General features: G+C 40.5%; 1 protein-coding gene across 2 annotated transcripts in view; it reads left to right on the top strand.

Annotated features, from left to right (window-relative positions):
- The first annotated feature begins 5536 nt into the window (after positions 1-5536).
- The window catches only part of LOC148039763 (ubiquinone biosynthesis COQ9-like protein), a 33348-nt gene continuing 24040 nt past the window's right edge, over positions 5537-14844 (top strand). Inside the window, exon 1 of one of the 2 annotated variants that reach the window (XM_087693778.1) lies at positions 5537-5872. In XM_087693778.1, the coding sequence (XP_087549904.1) occupies positions 5608-5872 (265 nt within the window). In that variant the 5' untranslated portion in view covers positions 5537-5607. The remainder of the gene's footprint in view (positions 5873-14844) is intronic. The other variant, XM_087693785.1, reaches the window with a different exon arrangement.

The raw sequence follows: 14844 nt of genomic DNA, 5'->3' as shown, positions 1-14844 counted from the left end.
AATGCAAGCTTGTTACTAGATTATGTCTAGTTGCATGCTTCCTAGATACCGATCAACTCACAATGGGTAGCTAAGTCTAGGAGGGTCATGGCTAGTGCAAAACCTACAATTCTTCATAAGTCAAGAGTTCACAAACCTAGAAGGATTAATTAACTCAAACTATATCTGCCACCACTAGGAGCCCCAAACTAGGTTTTTGAGCCCCCCAATTGGCTTATCAAGTGCTTGTAATAACACCCTTGACTCTAAGTGGCTCAACCCTCCTTCTTTGCTATAAATATTAGTGAATTTTCCTATATGGAACCCAAGGCATCTTACACATCAGCCCTTACCTCCTCAAACTATGTAGTCTTCCGTCCCCATAGCAAAGAACTAGTCAACCCTGTAAAGGACTTCCTCGATGAGTTGTGCATCCCTTGCAACACCTGTGGTCAGTACTCAATAAACCTCAGAGAATTTGCAATTTTGTGGCCTGCTTTGGCTGATCACATTAAGATTAAACATTCCCAATAGTTTCAACACACCCATAGCTAGTCATTCTAACTAGTAGTGATGTCATGGTAGCTACTCGGTCTATTTGTTCCCCCCAATTGGTTCTAATACCTAATGATTTGATGTTCAACTCAAGATTTAAAAAAATTTAGTGTAAAAACATAGTAAATTACAAAAAATTCAATCTTGAATGTGTCATCAATAAAATATCCACAAATAGCATGCCAGACAATTACCGTTGTGACTAGCTAGTTATTATTCAACTAGCTTCAAAGCAACCTTTTGATCCCAACCAATCAATATTCAGAAATTTCAAAAATTTCACAGAGATTTTATAGTGAAACTTCAGCAAACTTAGTTCCAAAACAAGTCCATACAATAGTCCCAAACTAGCTCTTGTAAATCATGACTATGTTCACTTATAGTATGTAGTTGGTACTTGTCTTGTGCAAGTCTAGTCGGTTATCGTAAGATCACGAATACTCCATTCAAGTTCAAGTCAAAAACTAAAATTTAGTGTGAATTACTGATGCTAAATGACCAACACTCGTCTTTCCCTTCATGCACTTATATTCTAGCCTTTGCAGGCTACCCGTGGGAACTATGACTAGCTCGTTGTCGACATGTTGCCACTATTCTTTGCCTGATTTTTCCAAGTATCAATTCTCATTAAAAAATCATCATAAATCTCTAAAAACTCATCAAATCTCCAACATCACCCACATTACTTTACCCTCTCAAAAGGTGCTCCAAAACAAAGCTAGTAAATAATGTACCTAATTATTATACGTACCATCGTTTCTAAGAGCCTTTTTCTTAATTCATTAAAATAAGCAAATCCAATGTTATTATAGTAAATACATCCTATTTTATGCTCCTTATGAGTGTTTTTTTGTCTTGCACAATAATCTCAATGATGTTCACACTTAATGCTCTTTGCAGGTACTCGGTTGTTGACCACAACTGGCTAGTTGCTGTCAAGCTCCCTACCCATAATATGCCAATGTATCCCATGATAAAAATTGATGAAAATTAGTTAAATCGAGGAAAAAGCATGCAACTTACATGGCTTTCTATCTCATGAAGTTGATCCAAGTGCTTAAGCACATGCTACTGCCTCTGTTGTATGATATGAGATTTAAAACAAGTGAAATTAAACTATTTTGTGTTTTTTCAAACAAATTCTTTAAAAATGAATCAAAACTATTTTTTCATAATCTAGAAAATTTTTTCCACAGTGCAACTTATCATATGAAAAGAAAAATACATGCACAATCCACGGATCGCGATACCCTTCCAATCCGTCAAGACACGTGAGGTTTCCACATCAAGTCTGTCATGGTGAGAAAACCCATCTCGCTCAGACTGAGCATATTCTACTCGCCATCTATGGTAGGAGACTCATCAAGAGAGATTTCGTCGAGTCTCGGCAATGGAACCAAAATGTAGGTTCAAATCTCTACTTCCCGAGGGGAAACAGATATCACTCATGTGCTCTCTCTAACCAAGTTTACTCATTGTCTCTCACCCCTCAAACTCTCCTTCCATTAAATCTCTCTCACTCGGCTAGCTATGGATAGCTACCCATAGCTCGCCAAGTAAGAAGAATACCAAAAGAGAATAGTTAAAGTAGGAGGATCACCGCATTGTAGTCTAGATGAGTGTTGTGAGCTCTAAAGCTTCAATGATTCATGTAGAACATAAGTGTAGGAGCATCTTTTTCTATGAAATATTCAAATTTGAGTTGCACTTGCAATGCTGGCTCCAACCCTGTTCAAGTCTTCATTTCTGATAAAGTCCTCTCCTTATCGTAGCAATGCTATGGCAACTTGATCCGATGGGTAATCCTTGGTTATATTCAACGTACATGCTTTGAATTTCATTGTGTCATCAAGCTCTCTTCTCCTTCTTTTTGCCTGTAGCCCGCCATGCTTTTTGCCAGCCCAGTGACCTCCTTGATTGCCTCTTCTATTTTTAGAAAGGAGTCAGCTTGTTTTTCACCGGAGGCTTGTTAGATATGCCCAATGCCCCACCCTCATAAGGTGCCACCAATGATCCATGGTGCTCAAAGTTGTAAGGCCCCCATTATGAGGAGAAGCCAAATGTGAACTCGAACATTGGTTGAGTCCTGACTTGTATATCAGATGAGGTCTATGTGACCGGATGGTAAAAAGGTGACCATTGTGGGTCTAATCTTTGGGTTGGACTGAGTAGTTAAGCTGGTAGCAACTCGAGGCGCCCAATGATAAAGGGAATATTCCCTGGCCAACTAGTGGAGGCTCATATGGTAGGTCGGTCATGCCAACCTAACCGCCTTCATAAGCTATAAAAGCTAAACCCCTTCACAGCCATCAATCATCTATCTTTCACCCAGTCATAGTTGTTCCAGCTAGCCTTAAGCTCTTCACCTATCTTCTGTCTAGATCGCCATCTAAGCTTCAATGTGGAAGTGCACGGGTGGACAGAGCCATCTCTGTATCGGTTGTTTGGAGCTAAAGAAATTTTCTAATTCTCCTCTTATATGTTGTGTACTCTCTATCTCTATCTCTTTCTCAGGTTCTGTTCGCTGCGTTGTGTAATTTTTACAAGGCTTTCCACATCTCATGTAGGTTTTTAACAAATCTCTTATTTTCAAAGAATGAAGTGTTGAACATGAACTTAGGGGGGGCTCCATGAAACTCCTTGAGGAGGTGACATTAAGCATGATTTGCATTGGATAATGATATGAATCAACAACTTTTGCTAGAGCCTTTAGTGTTGCTTTGGGTCCAATCCACCAACCTCCCTTGTTGATATATGCTCTATAAAGTTTGGCAACTCTCCAAGCACAACTAGTTTGTCTATTATGCTAGGTAAATGTCAGTGCTTCCCTTCCCCCATTTATATAAGCAACATCCACAAGTTCGTGGCTCCAGTGTAGTTTAATCTAGTTCTCCCTTTTAACTTTGATCATGGTGGTACTTCTATGAGACCTATCTCCCTCTTTAGGGATCATATTTCAGTCACTAACCAAAATGGTGTTCTTCATATCAATAACCTACCCTAGCTTACCCCATAGTTCACTTCTCTTAGCAGAGATGTTAGGGCCATAGACAAAGAATACTTGGATCTCCAATTCATCTATCTTTATGCTTACCCCTACATTCGATCCTCTACTGCTCCTCTAAATGAGCTTAGGTTTTAGTTCTTCCCTTATAAGCAACAGGGTTCCTCCTCTTCCTCTTACTTTAGCATCCATCATAGTCACATACCCCTCAAGTACTATTTGGGGGTCATCATTATCTTGCAATTTGATTTCTTGGACCGCCATTAGGTCTGGCTTCCTCCTACCTACCAACCTTTTGCAAGCACTCCTCCTTTTCTCTAAACACAATCATTGTATATTCCAAATAATTATATTGAGTTCATTGTGCTTAAATGCCATAGATAGTGTCATAAAATTCCTAGAATTCATCATTCTCTTCAGCAAGAAGGGCATAGACATTTTTGTCCACCAACACATTCTGGCAAGTCTCTTAAGTGAGATGTTATTCTTTTTCTTATCTTTAGCCTTCGTCTGCATTTATTTAGAGGGAGGTTTTCTTTGTTATCATTCTGCTTCGACCCTGATGCTATCACTTTTGGCTTCTCCCTGGGTTGCATTTTATCCTCCTTTTGCCTATCCAATACTTTGATAGATTTAGCACTTGAATCTTCACCCATTAGTGCCTTCCCCTTTGGGACTTTCTCCTCCACCATTGGCTACTACTTGGGATCCTCTTTATCCTTCTCAACCAGAGACTCCTCCTTTGATTCCTTTTGCATGCAGTCTTGAGTAAAATGCCCGGTCTTATGACATAGGCAACATATTTGTATGGAATTCGAATCCTTGTTGGTCTATGATCTCCAAATAGTTAGGAATCTCCTTGCTCCTATTCCATAGGACACAAGCTTTCTTGTCAGCTCGAACGGGCCATTACTTGACTTCAGGACATACAATACTTTACCCAACAACTCTAGCAGCATGCAAACTTCATCCTCTATCCAATCCGGTAGTCCAAGGTAGGTGATCTACACTGGACTCCCCACAAGGGCAAAATAGAAACCTCTCCCCACAAACTTATATTGGGAGAGCAGAGCCCTCCCATGGTAGATGAGCATAAACGATTTAGCAAAGTCATCCTCACTAGGGATTTTTCTCATGAAGTAGAAGTAGATTCCACATGTAGTAAACTCGGCATATTTGTTCTTGAGTGTTTGTAGTGAGGCTTGTGCCTTGAATATCTTGGCGCCCTTCTCTGCACTGGCCTTCTTCCTGCGCTTAGAAAACTCATCGATGTTTTGCCTAAGATTCCTCTTCGTCTTTGCCATGTCAAGATCATGTTGCTTACTAGCAGCAACACATAGGTAGTCTAGGTCCATAGAATCCTCTCCTTTCGCGACCTTCGTCCTCAATTGATCATCCTCGCCTTCATCTTTTGTTTGATGTTTGCCAACTAAGACTTGTTGCACGAACCAAGCCACATTAGCATGCTTGGATGGCCAAGTTAATGGGCAATAAATGCTCTTAAATGCTCCCACCATGTCGGCCCTTAGTTCTTCATTGTTCTTTACCTCGAGAAAGCCTTCGTCATACGCAAAAGCACTGTTCGTAGACTTTTACAAGGCCATGACCAATTCATAAAAGTCTTGGAATATTTCATCAATCGGCTTTCTCCTCGTGTGAGCTCGCCTACCATGGAAGCAAACAAGCTACGTAGTGCGCGTTGATTGGTTGGCTCTTAGGAGTTGGCTATGTGGCACGAGTTCCTAGCAGAGCTAAAAATTTGACTTTGTTTTGCTCTCCTCTCTCTCTCTCATAAAAGTCTTGGAATATTCCATCAATCGGCTTTCTCCTCATGTGAGCCCCCCCTAAGGCCTACCATGCAAGCAAACAAGCTACGTGGTGCGCGTTGATTGGTTGGCTCTTAGGAGTTGGCTACGTGGCACGAGTTCCTAGCAGAGCTGAAATTTTGACTTAATTTTTCTCTCCTCTCTCTATCTTTTTTTTTTCGTAAATCTCCTCTCTCTATCTCTGTCTCTGTGCCTCTCTCTCTCTCTCTCTCTCTCTTTGTCCCACCTCCCTCTCTCGTAGAGATGCTCTCGCGAGTTTTAAGCCCTCGTATGCGCGCGGGCCTGTACTCACGCAGGCTCGCGATCGCCTTCTCTCCTTCTCTTCCTCCTGCTCCTCCTCCTCGTCCTCCTTCATCTGGCTCACTACAGTACCATAGCTGTCCTTTCGACTTGCCAGGCAACCACACTCAGGACGCCTTCGGCTCCCGCTGCGGCTTTAAAGATCGCATCCCTTCTTCCATACGCACATGCGTGTCTGCCACGAATGGTACCCCGCCTGAGAATGCAGGTTTGGTAAACCGTAATGACTGATCTTTTCTTGTTACATTTGTAATTTTGTGAAGTATAGAATCGGCTTGCATTCCTATGCACGTCGTATTCTAAGATCACGGGATCGAGCGCATTGCATAGTATCTTTGGGACATTCTTATACGTTCATAACAGACGGCAAGAAACGCGAGACGCTCAGAGAAAGAGACATTTGGATGTGTATTCAATTGTGTGATCAGGATGGCTCAAAGAAAAGCGTGATACTATTTCATTAAAAAGACCTCATGTTGACCACATAACCACAGTGTTATCCATTCACAAGGTGGATGGCCTACCATCTTATTCAAAAGAAGAAAAGATAGATTATTAGGATCAGCCCAAGCGTGTGCATGGTCGCTATGACCCGTTCCATCCAAGTTATCGCATAAGCAGGTGCCCATTAAATTTGTTCATGCTGTCAATCTGACCCGCGTCTACACAATGAGATCTAGTGTCCTTAACAATATCGTAATAGTTAAAGTTGTTGAACCACTCAAATTAGGAATAGCACTAAACTAAATTACCGTGTTAGTGCCTTTGTTATTCTCCTTAAAACAGCCCCAAAAAGCATCAAGTGCTAATCATCAAAAGCAAATTTCTTTATTTTTAGACAATAGGAAGAATGCACAAAAATCCTCTATAAACAGAGTCAATTGGGGGCATCTTATTCAGCCCTTCGTTTATCATCACTCCAACCTTTAGCCTTCAGTCCCCTACCCCTCACATTGCTGCCCCCATCCTATCTGGAGCTGTTGCTAACTCATCTTCAGCCGCTGCCTTCATCTCAGCCCGCTGCTGCCTGCTTAGAGGACATTACCATCGGTGGAGGACTGCTGCCAGATGCTGCCCCACTTCACAGCCTGTCTTCTTCATCTTGGAGTTGCCACCTGCTGACGCCATCGTATTTCACAATTGCAGTTTGCATTACACAGTCCATAGAGTTGTATTTTATTCTTGGACAAGCTTCTTAGCTGACATTATCACCCCACAATGTGCCTTTCTTATTCAAGATTTGCTACTATCATCATTCAACTCCAGAAAGCTGCATTTTTTGCCACCCAGCTTGCATTGGCTGACATCATTATGTTTGGCATCTGACTAGTTGTGGAGGCAATGTTTTGCTCCCTCTATTGCCAAAGACATCATTATTGGCTTGGTGGACTGCAGCTGCTGCATTTGGGGATTTGTAATGAGTACCATACATTCTTACAGTTATGTGTGGTGTCTTGGACACCACTCTTAGTTTATCTTATATAATGGATTTGTCAAGTGAATATAAAGCAGGAGAGTTAAATTCTAACAAGGCTACGTGTTCACATACGTTTTTGCCTAGTTTAGGTAATATAATACGTGGATTAAAATAGTTGTTTTTGTTCCATGTGGAGGGATTGGGCCGTCTGACCAAACGGCAAGATTGACATCCATCACTTCAAGGAAAAGCCATGCTTGCACAGGATGGCCATCTCTTTGTCATGCTTGCACACGACGGCCATCTCTTCGTCTCCCAACTCTTTCTGCTCATACCACCCTTGTCAATTGCGGCGTTCGCTTCTCACGGACAAGCTAGAAATAAATGGGTTGTCTCTCCTTCCACAATGCCTGCATAAATTATGCCAAGCTGGGCGGAAGTCTCACTTCATAAAAACATCTTTTGTCACATTCTCTCTCCCCATTTGCACTCTTTCTTTCTCAAAATTCAGACTTTCTCTTCCCCCTTCTGATTCCTTAGTGTTTGTCTCTTTTTGACACCCAAAGCCCACATTGACAATAAGGTTAATAATAACATTAATGATAGTGCAAACATTAAAATTTACGTTAGCATTAACAAAAGTATTAAATGTTAAAATGTCAACAACATTTAATGTTTCACTAACATTAAAATTAATGCCAACATTAACATTAATATTAAATATTAAATTATTGTCGATGAAAATTTTGTGATCCTCATTTGGGCTACAAGGTTTCAGTCTCCAAGGATGCTTTGCCATAGCCTTGGAGTGCTAGCTTCTCGGATTCCGATCGTTAGAACAATCAAAAAACTCTTGTGCACAAGCATCACCCCAACACAAAACTCGAGCATGGGTACAAAACAAAAAACATACCTTGTTGTCATACCCACCACTCACCACATGTGCAACCTGTGTATGCCCATCTCACCAGCGGTGAACAAGAAAAAGGTGTACCTATCAAGCATGAACCATCATGGTTCCATGAACAAAAGTGGTTTTGTGCACGTTATCAAATCTCGCATCCAATTGCAAGTTGATGCATTGATACCAATGAAACATCCTTCTAGGATTCAACTTGCACACGAGACATGATGCAAGCCAAACTCCGCATAAAAGCGATTGGACATCAGACTCATTTCCTAGCCGTAGAGCCAAATGGCTCACCCTTGATCTTGGGAGCTAGTAGCACTTCGGGCCACAACCACATCCCACAGCCACATCCCAAGGGTTGGCATCACATACCACCAGCCCACACCATCATGGTGTATGGATGTGTTGGCAGCCAACGGGATAAGAGTTCAAGAGTGGTGATCATAGAATGAATGAGCACAATAGGGCCTTGAGTCCTTTTTATAGGACTCAACTGCCCTAACCCCGAAGTGTCTTTAGTGCTTTTGCACTAAGCCACTTTTGTAACCACTGTGACCAATGCTACTAGCACCCATTCGGATGTCCAAGGACATAACACCTTTGATGATATATAGAGATCTACATCTCCACCATCTATACATATCCTACTCTGTTCGAAAATCCTTACCACTCAGTACTTGGGAGTTTTATCTCATAGGTGAGAGAATGCACAACTTTGTATCTAGGAATAAGAGATTGTAAACTTAGGAGTGAATCACTTGACTCGGAGGATTTCCCTTTCTTGCATGAGATTGTGGAACTTGCAAAGAGAGGCTAGACAAGTTCTACATTCGGAGACAATAGAGACAAGTCTGTTTTGAGAGTGTCAGAGTTGATGATGCACTCGTTGAATTGTTGGCAAAATAAGCCCCCCATTTTTAGTAGGATATGAGGCAATTTTGGATCACCCTTTTCTGAATCAATCTTTCCCTTGTGTTGAACATTCGCTAGTGGGTAGAGACTTTAATATGGTGGAGGCCTTGGCAGACAAAAGGGGTAGACACGCTGATATCATTAGAGCAGGAGAATAAACAACTTGGGAGGAATTCATTTTTTCAGATTGGATCCTTGGTGCACATCAGAGTTTGGCAAATCCATTGGGTCTTTATAGATTTCCTAGGAGAGGTAGGGCATTAGGAGCTATCTCCAGGACCAACAAGTTTTATATAGACGACTGGGTAGGTGCGGTTTTGTTGGCATTATTTCTAGGCAGTACTATCTCAGATGAGTATCTTCTTTATGCTTATTGGCTTTGAAGACTACTTACGGAGTTGTTATTTGTACCTGCCTTATGTGTTTAGCCTTATACTGTGTGAGGTTAGTAGTTTTGGCTCTCCTCAGGTTGGTTGAGGAGTTTATAAAGTCTAGATTGGTTTATCGGCTGGGCTTATTGAACTGCATTATTGAAGGGGAATGAGAGTGCCCAGGTGGTGTGCATAGCGAGAATGGAGTGTGTTCAACAATAGAGAGTGCAGAGAGAGTGGAGACTTTAGTTGGGTGTGTACTACTGTGGTACAAACAAAGAATAAAAGAATGTATTTATGCTTAGGGTACGATACACTCACACCTGCAAGGGTGCGGTCACATATACAAGTAAATATATACACGGTAAGTGTAGGGAAAGGCCTTTACACCCAACAATCTCCCACTTGAAGGTCCTGAGCGAACCTTTAACCAACTCCTACTGGTTGAATGCAATGCTGATGTTGAGCCTTTACAAGACTCCTAGTGAGAACATCTACAGGGTTATCTTGTGTTTTGATCTTAGTCAGTGTGACTAGACCATCATCCAGAATCTATTTGATAAAGTGATACTGCACATCAATATGTTTGGTACATGCATGAAACATGGCATTCTTAGACAAGCATATAGGACTTTGGCCATCACATCCAGATTCCAAGTATAGGTGTTCTAGTGGGCAGCCCAAAATCCTTGACCAAACGACCAAGCCAAATAGCTTCTTTCAAAGCTTGAGTGGCTGAAATATATTCAGTCTCAGTGATAGAAAGGGCTACTATCTTTTGCAATCCATAGCACCAAGAAATTGCCCCACTAGTCAAGGTAAATATATACCCACTAGTAGACTTGCGGGTATCTAAGTCACTTGCCATATGTGGATCACAATATCCTTGCAACTTTAATGTATTCTTTCCATAGCAAATACATTTTCTTTGTGTGTCCTTAAGGTGTTGGAAGATGCATTTCACTGCCTCCTAATGTGTTTTGCCAAGATTTGACAAAAACTTGCTCACAACTTCCATTGCATAAGCAATGTTAGGCCTAGTGGCAACCATAGCATACATGAGTAACCCACAAGCTGAAGCATAAGGAACACCCTTCATAGAGGTGGCTGTCTTATCATCTTTTGGGTAATCTGCTTTGCTAAGCTTAAGGTATGGTGGTAATGGAACACCGAGTGGCTTAGCATTTGCCATAGAAAAACAATCAAGTATTTTGCCGATGTACTTTTCTTGTGAGAGAAATAAGAGCTGCTGCTCTCTATCTCTCGTTACACACATGCCCAAAATGTGTTTAGTTGCATTGAAGTCCTTCATGGAAAAGGCTGAATTCAGTTGTCTTTTTAGTGCATAAACTTGGCTCTTATACTTACCAACAATGAGCATATCATCCACATAAAGCACAAGGATAGTAAGGCTTCTATCATTGGCCTTCTTTGTATATAAGTAGTGATTTGCATTGCTTCTTTTAAACCCATGTGAGAGTATGAAGGCATCAAATATCTTATACCACTGTCTAGGAGTCTGTTTTAAACTATACAAGCTTCTCTTAAGCTTGCACACCAAATGATCTTGTTTTGGTCAAGATCCATAGATGCTACATTAGCAAATAATACTTGAAGAGTGGCCGCTTTGACTACAAGTGAAAAGTCTTCTTGAAAGTCAATCCCCTCTTTTTGTGTATAACCCTTAGCCACAAGCTTGGCTTTTTATTTGGGTTTGCTATTCACACTTGATTTTATAGATCCATTTGTTAGAAATAGCTTTCCTATCTTTGGGCAATGGAACCAAATCCCAAGTATCATTATGATACAATGACTTCATTTCTTCTTGCATGACTACCACTTTTTTTGTAACTCACATGATAATGCATCTTTATATGTGAGAGGCCCACCCTCATTTGTGAGTAAAATGCAGTTCAAAGAGGGATCAAACCTTTGTATAGGTCTCCTGACACGTGTAGACCTTCTCACTAAATGATCCATGTTATTAGGCAATGGATCTACATCTAAAGGAATGTCAATGACCTCATTTTTTGGCTGCTGAACTGCATTTTTAGGTTGCTGTAACACATTTTCAGGCTACTGTAATTCATTTTCAGCATGCTGATTTTGTTGCCTAAACTGATTTTCAGCATCCCTTTGCTGTCCATTTTCATGTTACTCAATAATGACATGCTAATTATCAAAACCAGCATCAAATGGAGCGGAATTTTCAGTGGTTGATGGCTGTTCAAGTAGTGGATCATGCTGAAATTTCACTTTCTTTTTGTCTAAGTCACTAGATGTGGCATTTTTTAGTAGCTTTGATTCATTAAATACCATATCTTGGCTGCGTAGTGCCTTTTTTATGCTTGGAACCCAAACTCTATAAGCCATTTCACCTTTATCTCCATAAACCATAAAGATGTTTCTAAAGGATTTCATGTCAAGTTTGGTTCTACTATCAATAGGTATATGTACATAGCATTTGTAGCCAAAGACCCTTAAGTGGTCATATGAAGTAAGTTTGCTAGACTAAACCTCTTCAAAGATGCCGCTTTCAAGTGCACGATGTGGAGATTGGTTGCAAATATGCAGTGTGGTTTAAGTGCTTCTCCCCAAAACGATTGCGGGAGATTAGCTGTGGACAGTATGTACCAAATTTTCTCACATAAAGTGTGATTCATTCGCTTAACCACACCATTAGATGACAGATTATAAGGGTTTGTAAGCTTCCGTTTAATTCCATTTACATTACAAAAATTATTGAATTCTTTAGATACATATTCTCTCCCATTGTCTGTTTTTATACATTTTAGTTTTAAACCCTTTTGAGTACTAACAAATGCATAAAGCTTTTTAAGGGCATCCGATGTCTCACTTTTTTGCTTAAGCAAGTAAACCCATAGCTTCCTAGAGTGGTCATCAATAAAAGACACAATAATGGAAACCACTATGAGTTTTTATTGAAATGGTACATACATTAGAATGGACTAAATCCAAAATACATGCCTTTCTAGAGGCTCCATGAGAATATGAACTCTTTACATGTTTTCCCAAAACAGTTATTACAAAAGTCAAGCTTTGAGTTTTTCACATCAACTCTTCTAAGTGAAGAAAGTGTCTATAAACCCTTTTGGCTCATGTGCCCAAGACGCTTGTGCTATAGCTCCATGTGTGACTGCACTTTTACAATTGCAACAAACTTTTCAGAAAGTGCCTTGTAGTAAAGATAATATAGAGTTTTCTTTTTACCACCTCTAGTGACAATTATGGATCCTTTTTGTATCTTTTACATTCCATCACCAGAGGTAGTGAAGTAACCCTTGCTGTCTAATTGTCCAATAGAAAGCAAGCTCTTCTTAATGCTAGGTACATACCTAACATCATAAAGAATCAATTCTTAGCCATTTTCAAGAGCTAGGTGTATAGCACCCACTCCTTCAATATCACATGCATGGTTATTCCCTAGGTAAACTTTTCCAAGGTTACTTGCTGCATAAGAAGAAAAACGCTCCAAAGATGGAGTTACATGAAATGAAGCGCTATTATCAACAATCCACGATTGTGACAAACTATCATGAGTAGACAACAAGGCATCTATCATATCCCTTTTAATGATATATATGTCTTCCATTGTCATAGCATGTGGATTTGAAGATGCAACTAGCAAATCGATATCTTTATTTTCTTCTCTCTCTTCAATGATAACATTAGATACCACATTTCCTTCTCTGTTTCTTTAGGCATAGAGCGGCTATCCTTCTCATTCTTTTTGCCTTTTGCATTAGCTTGCTTCTTGCGTTCTTGCTCCCTTTTATAGTACTTGCGATTGGACTTTTTATGCCCTTTGCATCCACACTGATAGCAAGTAATATCTTGCTGTTTTTCCTTGCTTTTGTTGTGATTTTTGTGCTTATTTGCAGCATTTGACCTCTTTTATAACCGTTCTCTTACATTATAGCTGATCCATTATTTTTTCCACCTGCCTTGCATCTAATCTCCTCATTGAGAATAGAACCATGCACACCATCAAATGTCAAGTTGGGGTTGTTGCTCAATGACACAACCAATGTTTCCCATGAATCTGGCAAAGTCATGAGCAAGAAGATAGACTTCAGCTTAGGATCAAAATTCAGCAAGTATGCATCCTAGCGAATACATTTAAATGCTCTAATGCGGGCTTAGACTCATCAAGCTTCAAGTTGACCAACTTTCACATGAGATGGGTGTGATTGACAGGAGTCGTATTATCATACGTAGCCTTGATTTTCTCCCAAACTGCATGTGCAATGGTGAGTCCCTTGATACATGTGACTTCCATTTTGATGTAAGTAATGGCTTTGTTATTCATTTTAGCCCAATCCTCATCTGACAAAGTAACAGGCTTATATTCTGCCAAAGCATTATCACAATCCTTTAGAAAAAGTATACCTCGCATATGATCTTTTCAAAGATCAAAGCCATTGCCGTCAAATTTGCGAATCTAAAAAGATTCTTTGTGTCAGATGTAGATGCACTCCCAGACATTTTCAGCAATTAAAAAAAACTGCAATAAATGTTGAGTGTGCAACAGTTGGAGGAGAGAGAGAGAGAGAGAGAGAGAGAGAGAGAGAGAGAGAGAGAGAGAGAGAGAGAGAGAGTATATGATATAATTTTGGGTGTATCAACAATGTGTTGGTACACAGAATAAAATGTGTTTATACTAAGGGCATTTGAGGGTGCATTCACATGTACAACTAAATAATACATGTGTGCAATACACGGAGGTGAATAAAGGGCCTTTATCCCAACAACCTCCCACTTAAAGGTCCGAAGTGAATCTCCAACCAACTCCCACTAGTTGTATGTAATGCTCATGCTAAGCCTTGCTTAGACTTTTAGTGAAAACATCTGCAGGGTTGTCTTGTGTTTTGATATTGGTCAATGTGATTAAACCATCTTTCAAAATTTGTCTGATAAAGTAATATTGCACATCTATATGCTTTGTGTGTGAATGATACATGGTATTCTTAGCCAAATATACAGCACTCTGGCTATCACATCCCAACACTAGAGTACTCGTAGACCTGCCAAGATCCTTTGCAAGTCAGCTCAACCATATAGATTTCTTAGAAGCTTCAGTAGCTAATATGTATTTAGCTTCAGTAGTACTCAGTTGAAGGGGAGCTACAAGCTCTACCCCGAGACCTACGGACCACTTATTGCTCAAGTGTTTCGAACCGAGGAGCCATGGCTACCTCTCACATAGCCGACGCGCAATGCCTACCTTACGGGTGCAGTGAGCTTACCTTGATGCTCGATCGAGTACCCTTCTCTTTCTTACACACCGGTAGCTCCACGATCCTTGAGGCAAGCTCAAGCAACCTCAATCCCTCTCCCATGAGCTCCATCCTCCATAGCCACGCGCGAGACAAGAGAAGAGAAGAGAGGAGGGAAGATGAAGAGAGAAGATGGAGAGCTTCTTCTCCAAGATCCGTCACTCTCACACAATCACTCCCTCACTTCCTCACTCTCTCAATCCCTCTGTCAAGCACAAGCAAGGAGGCAAGAAATAAGAGAAGAAGAAGAAGAAGCTTTGGCCACATACAAGA

Source organism: Lygodium microphyllum, chromosome 2 (genome assembly GCF_053477565.2).
Source record: "Lygodium microphyllum isolate KBCC chromosome 2, Lygodium_microphyllum_v1.1.10, whole genome shotgun sequence".
Classification (NCBI taxonomy): domain Eukaryota; kingdom Viridiplantae; phylum Streptophyta; class Polypodiopsida; order Schizaeales; family Lygodiaceae; genus Lygodium; species Lygodium microphyllum.
The sequence above is the reverse complement of the archived record's forward strand: the minus strand, read 5'-3'. Positions and strand labels throughout refer to the sequence as shown.